This window comes from Dermacentor albipictus, chromosome 6, assembly GCF_038994185.2.
Source record: "Dermacentor albipictus isolate Rhodes 1998 colony chromosome 6, USDA_Dalb.pri_finalv2, whole genome shotgun sequence".
Lineage (NCBI taxonomy): Eukaryota > Metazoa > Arthropoda > Arachnida > Ixodida > Ixodidae > Dermacentor > Dermacentor albipictus.
The window spans coordinates 70,556,249-70,571,290 of record NC_091826.1 but is presented as its reverse complement, the minus strand read 5'-3'; the positions used below and the strand labels follow the sequence as shown (position 1 = coordinate 70,571,290).

The following is a 15,042-nucleotide window of genomic DNA, read 5'->3' as shown; positions in this document are numbered from 1 at the left end:
CACCCACTAAGGGCCGATTTACGCTCGAGCCGCCCATCGCCGCAAGCCGCACCGCACGCGTGCGGTCGCGCGTAAAATTGCACGTATCAAACACGTGTGCACAAACTTCGGTTTACAATGTGTAAGGTATGCACTGTGCACACAGTGTAAATGGTAATTTGTGCACGAGTGCTGGATACGTGCAATTTTTCGCGCAACCGCAAGCGTGCGGTGCGGCTTGCGGCGATGGGCAGCTCGAGCGTAAACAGGGACCTTACACTTTGTAAACCGAAATTTGTGCACATGTGTTTGATACGTGCAATCTTTCGCACGACCGCACGTGTGCGGTGCGGCTTGCGGCGATGAGCGGTTTGAGCGTAAATCGGCCCTAAGCGCCCGCGCGTTGGTTTCGTTTCGCTAGGCCATTTAGGACATCGCGTTCTGCTCACCGTGGTGAGCAAGTCGGTGCTTCATTTTTCACTGCGTAGCAGCGCAGCAAACAGTGTGGGACAGAGACTAGCGGTGGACTTCCAAGTTATCCTTATTTCATGTGTGCGCAAACGCATACATGCACCGTCGTGCGATCTCTTGTTACTACAGTATCTGTTTTCTCTCTCTCTATCTTCATGGCTTTGAGTCTAAGTGAGATCAACTCCTGTCGGAAATTTAAATTGCGCGCACACATGAAATAAGGTCGAGTTTGAATTTAAGCGCTTGCCTTTGTGCAAACCTGCTTGCTGCGCCGGCATACACGGTTAATTCTACTCACGTCTGCTGGGATTGGCTCGTCCGATTGTGCACTGCCGTCCATTGTGCAGAGCCGTAGCTTTCTAACGGACTGTAGCCGAGCCGTTGTGCCCGTGACTTTGTCGCCGTAATGATTTATTACGCCCCACTACGCTGTGGTACCGTCCTGTCATCAAGTTACAACAGGTACACGTCACATGCTTACATGCTTGCTTGTGCGGCCTTCTGGTTTTAGGCTTAGTTAAGCCTACCTTCCTGTCCGCGCCATCGACTACAACGACTACAACGAGGCAACAATATCCGTCTGTGATTACTTCGCTTTCGTTATCTGCGTCGTCTGCGCCGTCGCACCAGGTAACAACACCAGATCACCGGACGTGACGTCACCGGACGTGACGAGCCTTCTCCCGCGAGAGCGTGAACGAAAGAATGATGCGATCTACGACACGATCACGAGCAGGGGTGGAGGGTGACGCAAGCGTGCACTTCGTGCAGGTGAAGCAGGAGCCCAAGCTGGAGCCGATGCGCTACTCGGACTGCGCCCTGCAGGCGGCGCATCGCGAGTACCCTCCCCCAGCGGCGGCGGCGGCGGCGGGCGGAGCGTACGCGGGTCCCTTCGGCGCGGCCGCCATGGCCGAGGTGGCCCCGGAGCCGCCGCCGCCGGCCGCCCGATACGCCATGCTCGAGACCAAGCTCAAGGTGAGCACGTGACGATGAATTGGGGTGAAGCATGACACGTACCCACGATGGGGAATGAGGCCCAGAATGGCGGGGTTGCAGGCAGACGCGCAGATAATAGAGACCTTTAGCGTGTCCGGTATCCGGGCAAGCGCGGGCGGTATTCCGGTTTAGCGGGGGCGTCAAGGTGAGCGGCCCGATCGGTGGCGCCAGCTGGTGGCGCAAAGCTCAACCACACAAACACAGAGCTAATTACTGTATTCTGCTTAGCTGCTGGCGTAAATTTTCGACAGTGGCGTAATCGTGTTCACAATTACGCCGCTGCCAAAAATTTGCTCGAGTGGCGAAGCAGGATATGGTGAGTTACTGCAGTTTTAGCTATGCGTTTGTCTGGTTGAGCTCTACAACACCAGGCGGCTTCACCGCTCACGTTTACGCCCCGACCATCCGGTAATCCGCCCAAACCGCTCCCGTTTACCGGAATAGCGTACAAGCTAAACGTCTCTATTAATGGTAATAATTACCGGAATACGCGATGTCCAAAACATAACGTCCGCGACGACTTTTTGGCTTGTTGTGATTGCTCCCAGAGCGTGCAGCCCACGAAAGCACGGTCTTCAGAGAGATATTTTTGTTACTCGGAGGAAAGCAGTCGCCGGCGGCGACAATCTATAGTATGTAGAAAACTGTAAAAATGGAAACGAATGATTACTCCGTTATTCAGTTTTGCGGATAAATATGAAGGCAAAATTACATTTAAGAAAGCAGATTTACCTCTCTACTTTTCTCCTTCATCGTCTACTCCTCCAGAGAGCGTCGCACGCAATGTTGTCACAGGAAGCTGCCATACGCACACCCCCGCCATGCGTGTCTAGCGTGGGCGTTCGCGTACACTCCGTCTCACAAGCCATTTGCAGCACTGCGGTAGCTGCAGGACTCCTTAGCCAATAGACAGGCCGAATGCTCCTCGATGCGTGTTCATCCGCGCCCGCGTCGATTGCTCAGCAGCTGCTGAATTTGCAGTATACGACACGGAATCGCAAGGATCCTAGCATACGTTATCGCTGTATAACGTATCTAGTACCACGCAAACACAAAACTCTCTAATGCCGCCATTAATGAGACAGTCACGCCCGTAACTACATTCTGCTGCGCAAGGATATTGCCTGTCTACGCCTCGTACCTTCGGCAGTGCTCCAAACGACTTGTGAGATTTGTTGTCAGAGTAAAACCAGGCACTACAGTGGTTCAGTTTACGGAAGAAAAATGTAATACGATGTCATATTAAACCTCGCCTCTGCAATACGAAAGCGGCCGCTCTTACGGTGAGAGAGAGAAGGCTCAGTAAGCCAGAGAATGGGGAAACGGCAACGATCTTATCGTCCTTGGACTTTATACGGAACATCACGACAACGGCGACGACAGAAATGCGCCTGGAGTGTCCATATAACTGCTGCCGCAATACAAAGGGAAATAAGGTGGCGACGCCTACTTGAATTTTCCGCACCAGCTCGCTTGGACGAAATGCACTTTAACTGCGTCTGCTCTCGTATATCTGATAGTTAACTGACGTCTACGCTGATGTCTGCTCTGGTGTACCTGAATAGGACTACATCCTATTCCGCAGGTTGAGTCCTTGTACTCAATAGAGAGAGCTTCAAGAACTTCTCCTTCATCAAAAACGGCCTCGTACAATAAAATGCTTTGAGATCTCTGGCGTGGACTGTCGTATAGGCGCTTAGGTTTCAGGCACGAAACTAAAAAAGAGGCAAATAGGTTTTGTTTTCATTTTCACCCGCGTTATTCAACCTTCTTCCAACGAAGGAAGGGAGACAGAGTTTTGAAATTATGATCTATACCAGTATAAACTGACTGGGCATTGCTCTAATGTTCTTCGTTGTTCCTCTGACTGTGTTACGTGAAAAAATCTGATTGTTATATAGCGGAAGAAGATTCACTCTCGGAAAAGTTCTTATTCACCTAGAAGTATATGTAACGAAACTATTACAAAAGAAACCCACACGGTTTCCTCTGGAAGAAAGCTTCGCAGCTGACCAAAACGTGCGTCCTGTTAAGGGGTTCGAACCTAACACCAACACCTTTCCGCTGCAGTTACTCTACCAACTGAGCTCACCAGGAGGCTAATGGATTGTAGGGCGAGAGGAGATGAATCTACCACTCGAAGCGAAGGAATAATTAATAAGCAAATGAGCGTGTCAAGCGCCGAAAGGTCACCATGTACGTGGTGAAAGCAACTGTCTCCTCGTGCTTCTTGTGGTAAAAAATCGTTTTTCTTCGCTTAAAGGCCAACTGCAACGAAATTTAAATTTGGCTAGATTTGTTGTACATGAATAGTGTACACCAACTGAAGCGGTTTTGACAAAGCCACAGGCCTGGAAAGTGCATAGTTTTCTGGTTAGCAGCTTTTAAACAGTACGTGAAAGCAGACGGCCCGTGCACCTGGTGGTTGTCGCTATGACGTAAGTCCCAGCATGCCACCGTCAAGATTCTTCAGCGTGCTGGAGGGCATCCGCGGGCCCCCCCTTATCTCGGAGGTCACGCCAAAGAGCCGTGGACTATATAGGTCATGCGTCACTTCCTGCGAGTGGTAATGGCGGCGCTTTTTATTAGTTGCGGTATCGAAAGCTGCTTTTTCTGCGTGCTTTTCGTGGCGCCTCCACTCGCATTTCAAAGGTAAAAATTTGCGCGGTGTCTTTTCTATATCTGCGCTATCTTAAACAACAGTCGGCGACAACGTAAGAATAAAAAGTTATATGTGTTTTGTCGAACTCAAACACGATTTTCATAGATACGCCAGCCAATTAGGTTTGCTTCCTTGCGTGACGCCAGGCGTTTTTTTTTGTTGCTGTTGTTGTTGTTTTTAAAGATTTGCCTTTGTGTCACTGTTTTAGGATGAGAACTGTACGTCTTAACAAATTTTATGGGTGATTCTGATATCAATGCTCAGTTAAACACAATATTTTAGCTTGAAACAACTAGCTTTTGGTTTCCAAGTAAGCTAGCATTTGCATTAGCAGAGCAAAGTCATATTAGGCTGTGAGCCGACTCCAGCTGGCTCGGCTCTCTTTCAGAGGTGAAAGGCAGCTGCACTTCTGGGTGGAGCGGGTACAGAATTCTTAGGTTGTCACCGACTGTAGGCTGCTATCGCGGTTCAAAATTTTGTTGCAGTTCGCTTTTAACCACGCACGCGAAGGTCTAACATGGTGTTGTATAGGCTGTCACGTTGATGCTGCATACTCGATTTTCATGTCAACTCGCAGTATTCTAAACGAGTGTTTTTCATCTTCTCTTACGAGATAATGGTCTAGCTCAAATTATCATGGATTTTAATGGAGGCTAGTGCAAGAGTACGCTTAAGCCAACTTCAATACCCTTGCGAGTGCATCTGACTTTAGAATACCGTGCTATCTCCGACATTTGCGGGAGCGACCGCTTTGGTGGCGTCATCTTGTGGCGAAGAATCTAAACAGACAGGACACAGCTGTTAACGCAATAACCAACCATATTCCAGTTAGCTGCTGCAGCGACATAGTCAATAGCATGCGGTGCGCTTTCTTTTTTGTTTTCTTCGACGACGACACCCATGTAACAAAGACATTTCTAACGGGTTACAGTTGCATAAACAGTCACAAGGTTTCGCTACCAGGGTGTCGACCTGAAAGAAAACCATTGGGTTCGGTTCGGATACAGGCTTCACGCTTCCGCATATTTTGGGGAGTTCGGTTAAGATTAGGCTCCCGAGCAAAAAATACGACGGTTCCAACCGGTTTAAACTGGTTTATAACGATTGTTAACGGGGTGGTGCAGAGTTGGGAAGAATGGAAAGCTTTAGAAAACAACGTTTTTCCGCGTCACCGGCGAATTTGTATCAGCGAAAGATTTGTTTACCTTAACGACGGCGATTGTAACGGCAATGTGATGACAAAGCTGGAATGACAACAGTGGTATGATTAAGCGACTTGCTAACTTGCTACTGCCGTCCGCGTATAATATAGCCCGGTTTCCTTCAAACGGTAGTAAGTTTACGGACAAACTACAGCTATATCATGTTGGGGATAAGCATTTGACATGATGGCTTCCTAGTTAATGTTCAAAAGGATTGCGCATTATAATGTACGAGGTGTCTCACTATGATATATTGTGTAGCGGTCCGTGCGAGGCAAAAAGAAAAAGAAAGAAACAGAATGAAGCGTGTCCTCACAACTTTCGCTTTCTCTGACAACAAATTGGCGCGTTCAGCAGGAGTCGCTGAAGCCGCCACTGGCGGCCTACGGCGAGGACGGCGGCGGAAGCGGAAGCGGCGGCCACCTGGTTCCACTTCCGGACGACGACCACCCGCTAGTGATCGACGAGAGCCGACTGCGGCTGGACGAAGAGGAGGAGGACGAAGACGACGAGGACTCCAGCTCACACGCCGCGCTCATGGACTCGCCGCAGAGGACGCCCGAAGGCACGCTCAAAGGTGGGGGCGGAGTGCGATGACGTAGCATGGCGCCTCGTTGCACGTGTGTGTGTGTGTGTGTGTGTGTGTGTGTGTGCGTATGTGTGTGTGTGTGTGTGTGTGTGTGTGTGTGTGTGTGTGTGTGTGTGTGTGTGTGTGTGTGTGTGTGTGTGTGTTAGATGGCTTGCACGTGACGTCACGCACGCGGCGTCTCACCGCGGTGGTCGCCCAATATGGCGCCTAGGATGACGTCAGTGTATATCATATTCACTGCCGCGGGTATAACCTGCTGCCACGGAGCAAGGAAAGCTTATGGTGAGGACGCTGCTGCCCTATCTGGCTGTGCTAGAGCCCCGTGAGACGCCAGTGAACGCAACTGCTCACTGCGCTGGTTCACCAAGATGGCGCCTAGGATCATGAATAGCTCAAAATACGGGACAACTGAGTGGCACAGAAAGAGAGAGACTGGTTAGCCACTCGCTTGACCCCTCTATGTCGCTACCCGCCGTCGTGGTGGCTACGGTGCTGGGCTGCATGAGCCCAGCACCGTTCTCAGCAGCAGAGCGCCATGGTCTCTGAGGCAACGCGGCGGACGATTCTGACAAGTGTGGGGGACTGTACACCGAATGAAGTTTATTCGTGGGCGAATTCAATTTTAAGCGCGCCATGCGACCACGTGCGGTCAAATATCTTTTTTTTATATTTGCTTTAGTTCGTGAGTATACGACAGCGTGGCAACTTGGATTAAAATATATTCAGAAGGACTGCTCGAGGAAATGTATAATTTCGATTTTACTGTTTTTGTATCTCTGCGACTTCTCATGCGGTTGCGAACTCGCTGCGTTTTGTTGGCTTCGTCAAGCCTCGTACGCACCCTTGCCTTTGTTACGTGTCCACGTTGGCGCGGCTGCGAGAGTTGAGGCGCTCGTTAAAATCGCACGCGCTAGACCCGAAGGCATTTTTTTTTTAGATGTATAGGCCTCAACTGCATGCAGACTTCCCACAGACGGACACGTCTTTAGGTGCTGCTTCTATTCGAGTAAAATGCAGGCGATAACACACAAAAACAAAAATAGGGCGCTCGAACAAAATGAGTCTCGAGTCTGTTTTAGACGTTGCGCGTGCCTTCTCCCCGCAGCTGCATTCGTGGTTGCGCGACGAGCTCTGAACAACAACGACCGCTACGAAAAAGCTGGGTCTGCCGCCGAGACAATAGCTTCTTACAGCTATTGATGTGTGCTTTATAGAGGGAGAGCGAGAAAGAGATTACAAACACACACACACACACACACACACACACACACACACGTATATATATATATATATATATATATATATATATATATATATATATATATATATATATATATATATATATATATAGAGAGAGAGAGAGAGAGAGAGAGAGAGAGAGAGAGGCGGATTCTGGTTTCTCGGTAACAGGGGATAAACAAAATTAAGTTATCGCGAGAGGCTCATAAAGAACGTCATGCCTCTACCACCTGCCAGCAATTTTGCCGCACGACAGTCAAGGAACAAGGCGTCGTAAACGTCGGGTCCACGCGTCAGCTTATTCGCACAGCCCGAATCTCAAGAGAAACGTTTGTCCGTGGCGGGAACAAGGCGCTGTCTCTGTGCCTGCGGCACCGCCTGCAACACCTTGGAAAATTCGAAACGCGAAGGTGCTTTTGCAACATGGTTTCGCCATGGGTAAGTGCTGCGTCCTCTTGAGGAAACGCTAAATATGAGTGCTAAGTTAAGGGGCCCCTCGCCAGACTCGGCCTTTTTTTTAACAGACAAGCGCAGCACATACTTCGTGCCAGTACTACAACGCTGTGCGCCGACCCCGAAAACAGCTGAATTTTCAAACCAAACGCGGCGCGTCCTACAAGATATATGGCGCGCGCGACCGCGCAGAGTACGCATTGCAGCCGGAGTAGAGCGCCGCCGCCCCCTTCCTCCAGCGCTGTCTCCCCGCTTCCCTCCCTTGCGCGCGCGAGATGGAACCGTGATCGTTGGTTCCCCTTGCGCACGTTCGCCAAATACGTAGTCGCTGCCGGAGAACAACGCCACCCCCCTTCTCTCCCTCCCATCCCCCCCCCACGGCTCTTCTTCGCGACGGAACACGGCGCGATTCCTCTCACCTGTCCTCCCTTGCGCGCGCCAGACTGAGCCGCGATCGTCGGCTCCCCTCGCGCTTTCGCTCGCACATACATCGCAAAGTGCGCGCGGCGACGGTGTTATCGCCCCTGGACTTCATACAGAACGTCACGGCGACGGCGACGGCAAGAATTAATGCGCTTGGGGTGTCCGTATAATTGCGCTATCGCAATAAAAAGGAGGCGGGGCTCGTTAGGTGAACCCTACGCGGCCCCTCTGCTCTCCTGTGAGAGAAGGAACGCCGCTTGCGGACGATACTTGAGGAAGAGGTAGAGAGTGTCTCAGTCGCGCTCGCCCCCTGGCGGTATGGTTACAGGTCATTCGATTTCTTCTGTGTCCTCTAAAATAATAAGCAGATTTGAAAAGTTATTTCGGTAAAATGATCTCTAGACGGCCTTTTAAAAGTTCCAGTGCAAAAATTAAGTTTTGGAATGGGACCTAGTGAGGTCCACTTTAATCTATGTCAGCGATATTGCACGGTTCTTTATGGCACAAGGGCTAGGTGTGGAGAATGAGCGCCAGGACAGCTTTAAAAAGCTGTGAGCTGGTGTCATGAAAGATATGTGTAATGTTGCTATAAATAGTACCTAAAGTTACCGGCTCTGAAAAATAAATTTCAAATACATTCGGGAAAGGTGCGAGCATACACATTTTCAGGCTTTAAAGAAAGACCCTAATTGTGCGAAGGAATACTTCGTGGTCCCTGACGTCATGCACTGACGCGTCGACGCCTAAATACTGGCGAGGACCACGTTTCATCCAAACCGCTATATTTAGTTTGAGCGCCTGTTCTCCTACAAATGGCATCATAGCCAGATAGAGGCCGCTATCAACTGGCATTTGCCGAAGCTTCTCGCTAAGAATCGTCTTCACGGGCGTGAATCCATGGTTACCGACGCACAGCCAAGGAGGCGACGGTGTGTAATTATTGTTTGTCGTGTGACCCGTTTACATCCGCCACCTTTCCGTTAGACTGCGCCTCACAAAAAAATCACGAAAATGTATTCTCTAGCACTCACTATAGGCTTCCATGAACACCAACGACGTTGAATTAGCAGTGTTAACCCCCTGCTAGAGTTCATGAGTAATTCGCGCCCTGCGCACTTTTCATCTGCTCCACCTTGGAGCCTAAATAACAATATAAGCGTAACACACAAGCTAACTAGCAGTGGCTAGCTAGATATTTATGCCGTCCTTACTTTTCTTGTTTTTTTTTCTCCCTGCAGACAGCAAATGCCCTACTCCGGGTTGCAATGGCACGGGTCACGTGACAGGTTTATACTCGCACCATAGAAGGTAAGTGCCTCCAATTATCTGCTTGCGTCGAAACACTCATTCGAACAGAACATAGCACCTTCCGTTGATCGTACTGTCCAAAGAAACGACGGTACTGCGGACCCTTGATGATGAACCCTTACACTGTGTAAGTCGCCATTCGCTATGCACGAAGGCGGGCGTTCTGGTCGAAACGCGGCCTCTTGCAGGGGCTGCGATGCGTCCGAGGCGAGCGTCATCTGGAAGTCTTTCAGGGAAGTGGGCGCAGTGCTCCGAGATACTTACGCGCCGGCGTGCGCAAACGGCGGACGCCGTCTCCGGTCTATTCATTGTAGAAACGTTGGAAAAGGGTTTCTTTGAGTTTTCGCCTAACAGAATTATGTTTTCTCGTATATTGAAATTACAATCCGAGAGCTATCATGTCTGTAGGTTGTGTGTAAGTCGTGGTTTACGATTTTTCCACGTATTTTAGCTTGACAATTTCAATTATTTCAGTGAATTTTTTGCGTCACATGAACGGCCTAGGCATGTGGGGTACGAAATTCTTTGTGCCAATGCGACGTCGGTCGCCGATGCGGGACGCCGGATTTTATACGGCACGGGCTCCTTAACGCTGTCACGTTGAAATGCAACCGATCCATGCGTCCCGAATCGCGCAGGCCCTCCTCCGCCTGGCGCATAGGCGTTTCTGGACCAATTGCATTTCTCGGAAATAAAATGCGTCAGAAAATTCGTAAAGTACGACTTGCACGTAACCTACAGAAACGATAGCCTCGGACTGTAATTTCAATATGCGAGAAAACAACTGTCTTACGCAGTAACTCAAACACAAACCTCATTTCCAGCTGCCGCGGGATGTTTGCTTCAGCAGGAGCGGCGCGTCCCGCTCGGTTCCTTGCAACACCATCCAGGTGGCGCTCGTCTCCGCACATCCGCGGCAGCTGCAGCGACCGCCGTGGGGGGGGGGGGGGAGAAAATAACCAGAAAGCTCGCCTTCTTGCATAGCGTTCGCCGCCAGCGTTTCCAGGTAAACGTTACGGTCAGCTGCATTTGCCGGCAAGCGTGAGAAGCCGTCAAGGATCTTTGAATGCTGTTTTGTTCCAATCTTAAAGGCGAAGCTTAAGCGTCCCTCAAGTTTTTCTTTCCCCGAATATATTCCGTATTCGTGGATTTCAATACCAACCTGCTCTTACAGCCTGCTTGTTTTTCTCAGCCTATTTGTTTTCGAAAACAAGGGTATGTAAGTGGCACAGTCGTAATAGCTCTCCTAACATTTTTTTCAGCCTGTCTGGGTGCCCAAGAAAGGACAAGATTACACCCGAAAGTAAGCCTCTTTTTGTTACTTGAAGATCTAAAGTGTTGTGCGCTGTACGGCAACGTAGACCATCTCAGTGCGTAATCCAGCACCAATTATCTAATAATTCTGTTATCTAATAATTCAGCTCGATGTGCAGTATTATTTAAAACTGACACATGTGTAAGCCTTCTAAAGTAGACATGGGCGCGAGGGAGAAGTATTGAGACATGACGTGAATGTATTACTTAAGCAGTAACTAAACGCACCCCGAGAACGTTTAATGCAGCTGTAAATTGTGAACTTACGAACGCAGATTCTTCTAGATGAACTATCCCACCTCTTTATTAAATCAAATATATCTGCTACCATGTTATTAGAACGTGTTCCTGAGTACAGAGGCGTAGCTCAAGTACAGAGGCGACAGTTGAAGTTTTCCAGGCCAACTCTTCGCGATAAATATTAGCTCATATTTAAGCGCGGATATCGGATTCCGAGTAGACTATCTTTATTCATCTAAAGACTAATTACTTTAATTCTGTAAAATAGATTTACTTCAGTCATTGAGATGTGAAGTCTGCGCCTCTTGGGGGCTTTAATGCTTTTAATTGTACATTTGGTGCTGTGTTCAGTGACTCTTCAGTGACGATTACTGTATACAGACTTGAACGGATGTGTCAAACACTTTTTTTTTCTCCGTTCTAATTTCCCTTACAGTTTTGGCACAGCACGAAACAATACTCAAGTAAGCCATCGTTGGGAGTATATGCTACGTACTGGCATTGGTTTTCCTTAGTTGGCCTACTTTGTTTTTGCTGCAACTGTAGTGTGGTTGGTGGCACGGAGGTGTTACTGCATGCCTTTGCGTTTTCCATTTTGCACCGTAGCAGTTGTTTGTTTGTTCTTTATTATTTCTGCACTGCTCTTTTTTGTGTGTGGAGCATTTTGCCGTGTGTTTTCGTGTGTTGGGTTTTGTGTTGTTTTGACGGTAACCTTGAATGCATCGCGTTTAATTAGCCGTTGCCTTCCTATCGTCCAGCAAGCTTGCTCCCCATATAGTGCTGACTAACGACAGAAAAGATGAAATACAATGCTCTGAAAATGTCAGTAGCCTAGTCGGAACCCTTATTGACATAAATCGCACTTTTCCTCTCATTCCCCCCCCCCCCCTCTTTTCTTAAATTTTTTTGAATGACGTTTTCGTAGTGAGGACGATCGAGGACACAATGAAAAAAAATGCTTCAACTTACATATTGGTGACTATTAAGGACTGAATGTACACATTATTAGCTCACGTTAGATGCCCTGTTCTTTCTCTGTCTCTCTTTTTCTCTTACTTTTCGTTTTCAGCAGGGTACGTCTGTGTCTTCGAAATCTTTGAGACTTTACGGACGTTGTTTACAAAATCAGGCCAGCAAGTTTCAGTAACATTGCGCTGTTTGTTCAGTGACTTAGTTATGGGTAGACGCTCCCATCAGATTCATTGTATTCGACCCCCGAATCCAGGACACACTTACACCTCTCAAGTCCTCTGGGCATGGCTTTAACTGATTAGGCTCTAGATAACCTCACTTGGCTGAGCCAGTTTTTTGTAGCCTAACTCTCGCGATTTAGCACTCAGTGTTATCTTGCCTGCCGTAGCATGACAAGTTGTGGAATAAGCGTCATATTTCTTCTATAACGTATTATAAACGCTTCTTCGATATGCATAAACGATTAAATGTATAACGGCGCATATTTTTACTCGTAACTGCGGCTCTGTTTACTTTAAGTTATGCTAATATCCGCCGCAGTTTGGACGCTTCGAATATTTTTTCGTGGCGTCTAAAGATGACGTCAATTTGGATAAAAAAGAAAGACAGGAGCCAACCGAATGTAACTGGTGCGCCAGGTGTCACGTTAAAGCATGTACGGCATGACGCCTTCGAGCTGCAGTTAAACACATATATGGATATTAAAACTTCCGATAACACAGATGCTACCTTCTTACCTATCGAAAAATGAAAACCGAAATATCGAAGCTCGCACAGCCTTTGTGACGCTACTTACGGTAAAGAGAACGCCGCTTTCGTATGCATCTAGAATGCAAAACAGTTTTATGAAAGTTACCGTGACTGCGCGCGCTGCCTTTGCACGTGCAATGTGTGACGTGTGCCTCTCCACTCGCGCCAGGTGCCCCACTCCTGGCTGTAATGGAAGAGGACATGTGAATAGCAACAGAAACTCACACAGAAGGTGGGTGACCCATTTCCAGCGCATTGAAACGTTTGCGCGTGAACGCCGTGTTACGCTGATCTGAAGTCACAACCACACGGAGCGTATTTCCGACTCGTTTACGGCGTCTAGGTGCGCGTCAGTTTGTAACTACCACGCGATAACCGCGCTGTCGTTGTGGCTGGAGTAAGTATACTGCAAAGGATATACGCTCCAATAGATAACCGTGGATATAAGATCTAATCGACAACCGTGGCTATATGCTCTAGTCGACGTGGAACGCATTTCACTCATTTCGATCAAAGTTACACTAGCGCAGTTATCACGCCAAGTCAATTGGACGTGCTTAAATGATGCCGGGCTAACGCGGCACCGAAAGTATACATGGAAAACGCGCTCCAAGTGGTTGTCGCCTAAGCTGGCGAATGCTTGCGTGTCTTTGCGAGTGGCGGGACAAGCTCGGGCCGCGTTTCTGGTTTTAACGCTTCGGTCTGCGCTATACGGTCGTTTGCCGTAGATCGTGCAAGGTAAATATACCTGGTAGCGAAGCTTCCATAGGAGCCCATACGTTCAAAACATGGCGGTCCATCAGCGGTTCATGGGGCATGGCGCCATCTGTATGTGGTGGGAACACTTCCGGCGGAAGAAAAAATATTGTGACGCCATGTCCGTTGAAAGCAGAAGTGACGTCATTTTGTGTTCGAAAGCGCGAAATTTGTTTTGTTGTCTTTCCTTTGGAGCTATATATTCAAATGCCCCGCCATTCGACTTGATGGGCGTTTCGAGCTTTCAGCGTGGAAAGCGATGCACGAAAAGCCCAGCCGTACGGTTGCCAAAATCGCATCTCTGCACAGAACATACTTTCTTTGGAGGCCGACGAAAGCTTTAGGTGTAGAGTGCTGATCCTATCGTCGGATGCCAAGCCCGTCGGCCAGCGCAGTCGCACGAAAACAACTACACAATTATCTGGCGGTCGTAACTCACTACTTTTCACTGAACAGATTAAGAAGCGATGAAGCTACCCGCGTCACCAAATTCAGACAAACTTCGACAAGCAAAAAAGCACAAACTGTGAGGGGGGCGTATTTCAACAGGTGAACTGTACGAGTGCGCCTTTCTGCCCATTTCAAGACGTGCATTGCACTGCGAGCGATAGTGGCGTCAACGCCCCCTGTAGCGATGGGCGCTGAAAAGAAATGCATTTATTGCTAGTAATAAAATTAAACTTGTATTTTCTTAACTCGTCACGAATATATGAAATTGACTAGGAATTTTATTTTCGTTGAATGAATCTAGCTGTGTCTCGTTTGAATTAAAAAACGCTTTTTCTCTTTCCCAGTGTTTGTTCCCTCCAAACATAGTCGCGCGTCAATCGCTGCTCCCATAACCCCCCCATTCTGATGTCGGTGGCAATCTGTACTGAACCGCTTTTCGCCCGAAGCTTCGCGACCTATTTGGATCGACCTTGGATCGTGCGCGGCTACGAAACAGAGCGCAATTTTGTGCTAAATACAGATGCTCCATTTGAGAAGCGGCTGACGTAACCAGCTTGTCGTAAATCCAGGGGTCGCGTCAGCGACACTGCGCATGTGCGGAATCCGACCTCAGTTTGGCTTCCTTTGTATGCAGGACAGACAGCACACTCCATATACCTGCGGCCTCGTTGTTACGAAAACTTCCTATAATGCATGAAACGAAACTCCAACGTTTTTTTTTCTTTTTTTTTTTCTGTCTCTAGCGCGGCTGAGTGTAGCAGCCATTTGTTCCCATGCGCCTCCTGGCTCTGTATAGCTTGAGTTTCACTATATTGGCTCGTCAATCGGCCAGTTATCGGGAAAAGCTATGACGCAGTCATCCTCCGAACAGTATACCAATGCTGTAACGCTTAAGATGTCAACTCAAAGTGGACCGCAAAGCTGAGAACATTTGTGAGCTCAGCGAGTCGGTATCGGTTTACTTTTGTACACAGCGCGTACAACGCGAAGCAAGGTATAACGAGGGAAAATGGGACCCGCGTTCGCCGTCTACAACAGTTATAGTAAATGATAATGTTTATGATAATGATCGTGGATGATGATATTGGCATCTCTTTCAAAACAGGGTGGCGACAAACAGTAACCTAGCTTCCTCGAGTTAACTGGGTATCATAACGCATAGCAGTGTGGCATTTTGTCTTCTCGGCCTTTTCTGTCTTCATTAAAACCTGTATCCCCAGAAACACGGTAAGCAAGCG

The 15,042-nt window shown here is 48.5% G+C and overlaps 1 protein-coding gene across 10 annotated transcripts in view; it reads left to right on the top strand.

Annotated features, from left to right (window-relative positions):
* Positions 1 to 15,042, top strand: part of LOC135910481 (myelin transcription factor 1-like) — a 354,839-nt gene that overhangs the window by 305,675 nt on the left and 34,122 nt on the right. For 9 of the 10 annotated variants that reach the window (XM_065442515.2, XM_065442514.2, XM_065442517.2 and 6 more), the window contains 6 exons: positions 1,222 to 1,425; positions 5,665 to 5,887; positions 9,253 to 9,322; positions 10,585 to 10,625; positions 11,313 to 11,340; positions 12,768 to 12,830. In XM_065442515.2, coding sequence (XP_065298587.2) covers positions 1,222 to 1,425; positions 5,665 to 5,887; positions 9,253 to 9,322; positions 10,585 to 10,625; positions 11,313 to 11,340; positions 12,768 to 12,830 — 629 coding nt within the window. The remainder of the gene's footprint in view (positions 1 to 1,221; positions 1,426 to 5,664; positions 5,888 to 9,252; positions 9,323 to 10,584; positions 10,626 to 11,312; positions 11,341 to 12,767; positions 12,831 to 15,042) is intronic. The other variant, XM_065442516.2, reaches the window with a different exon arrangement.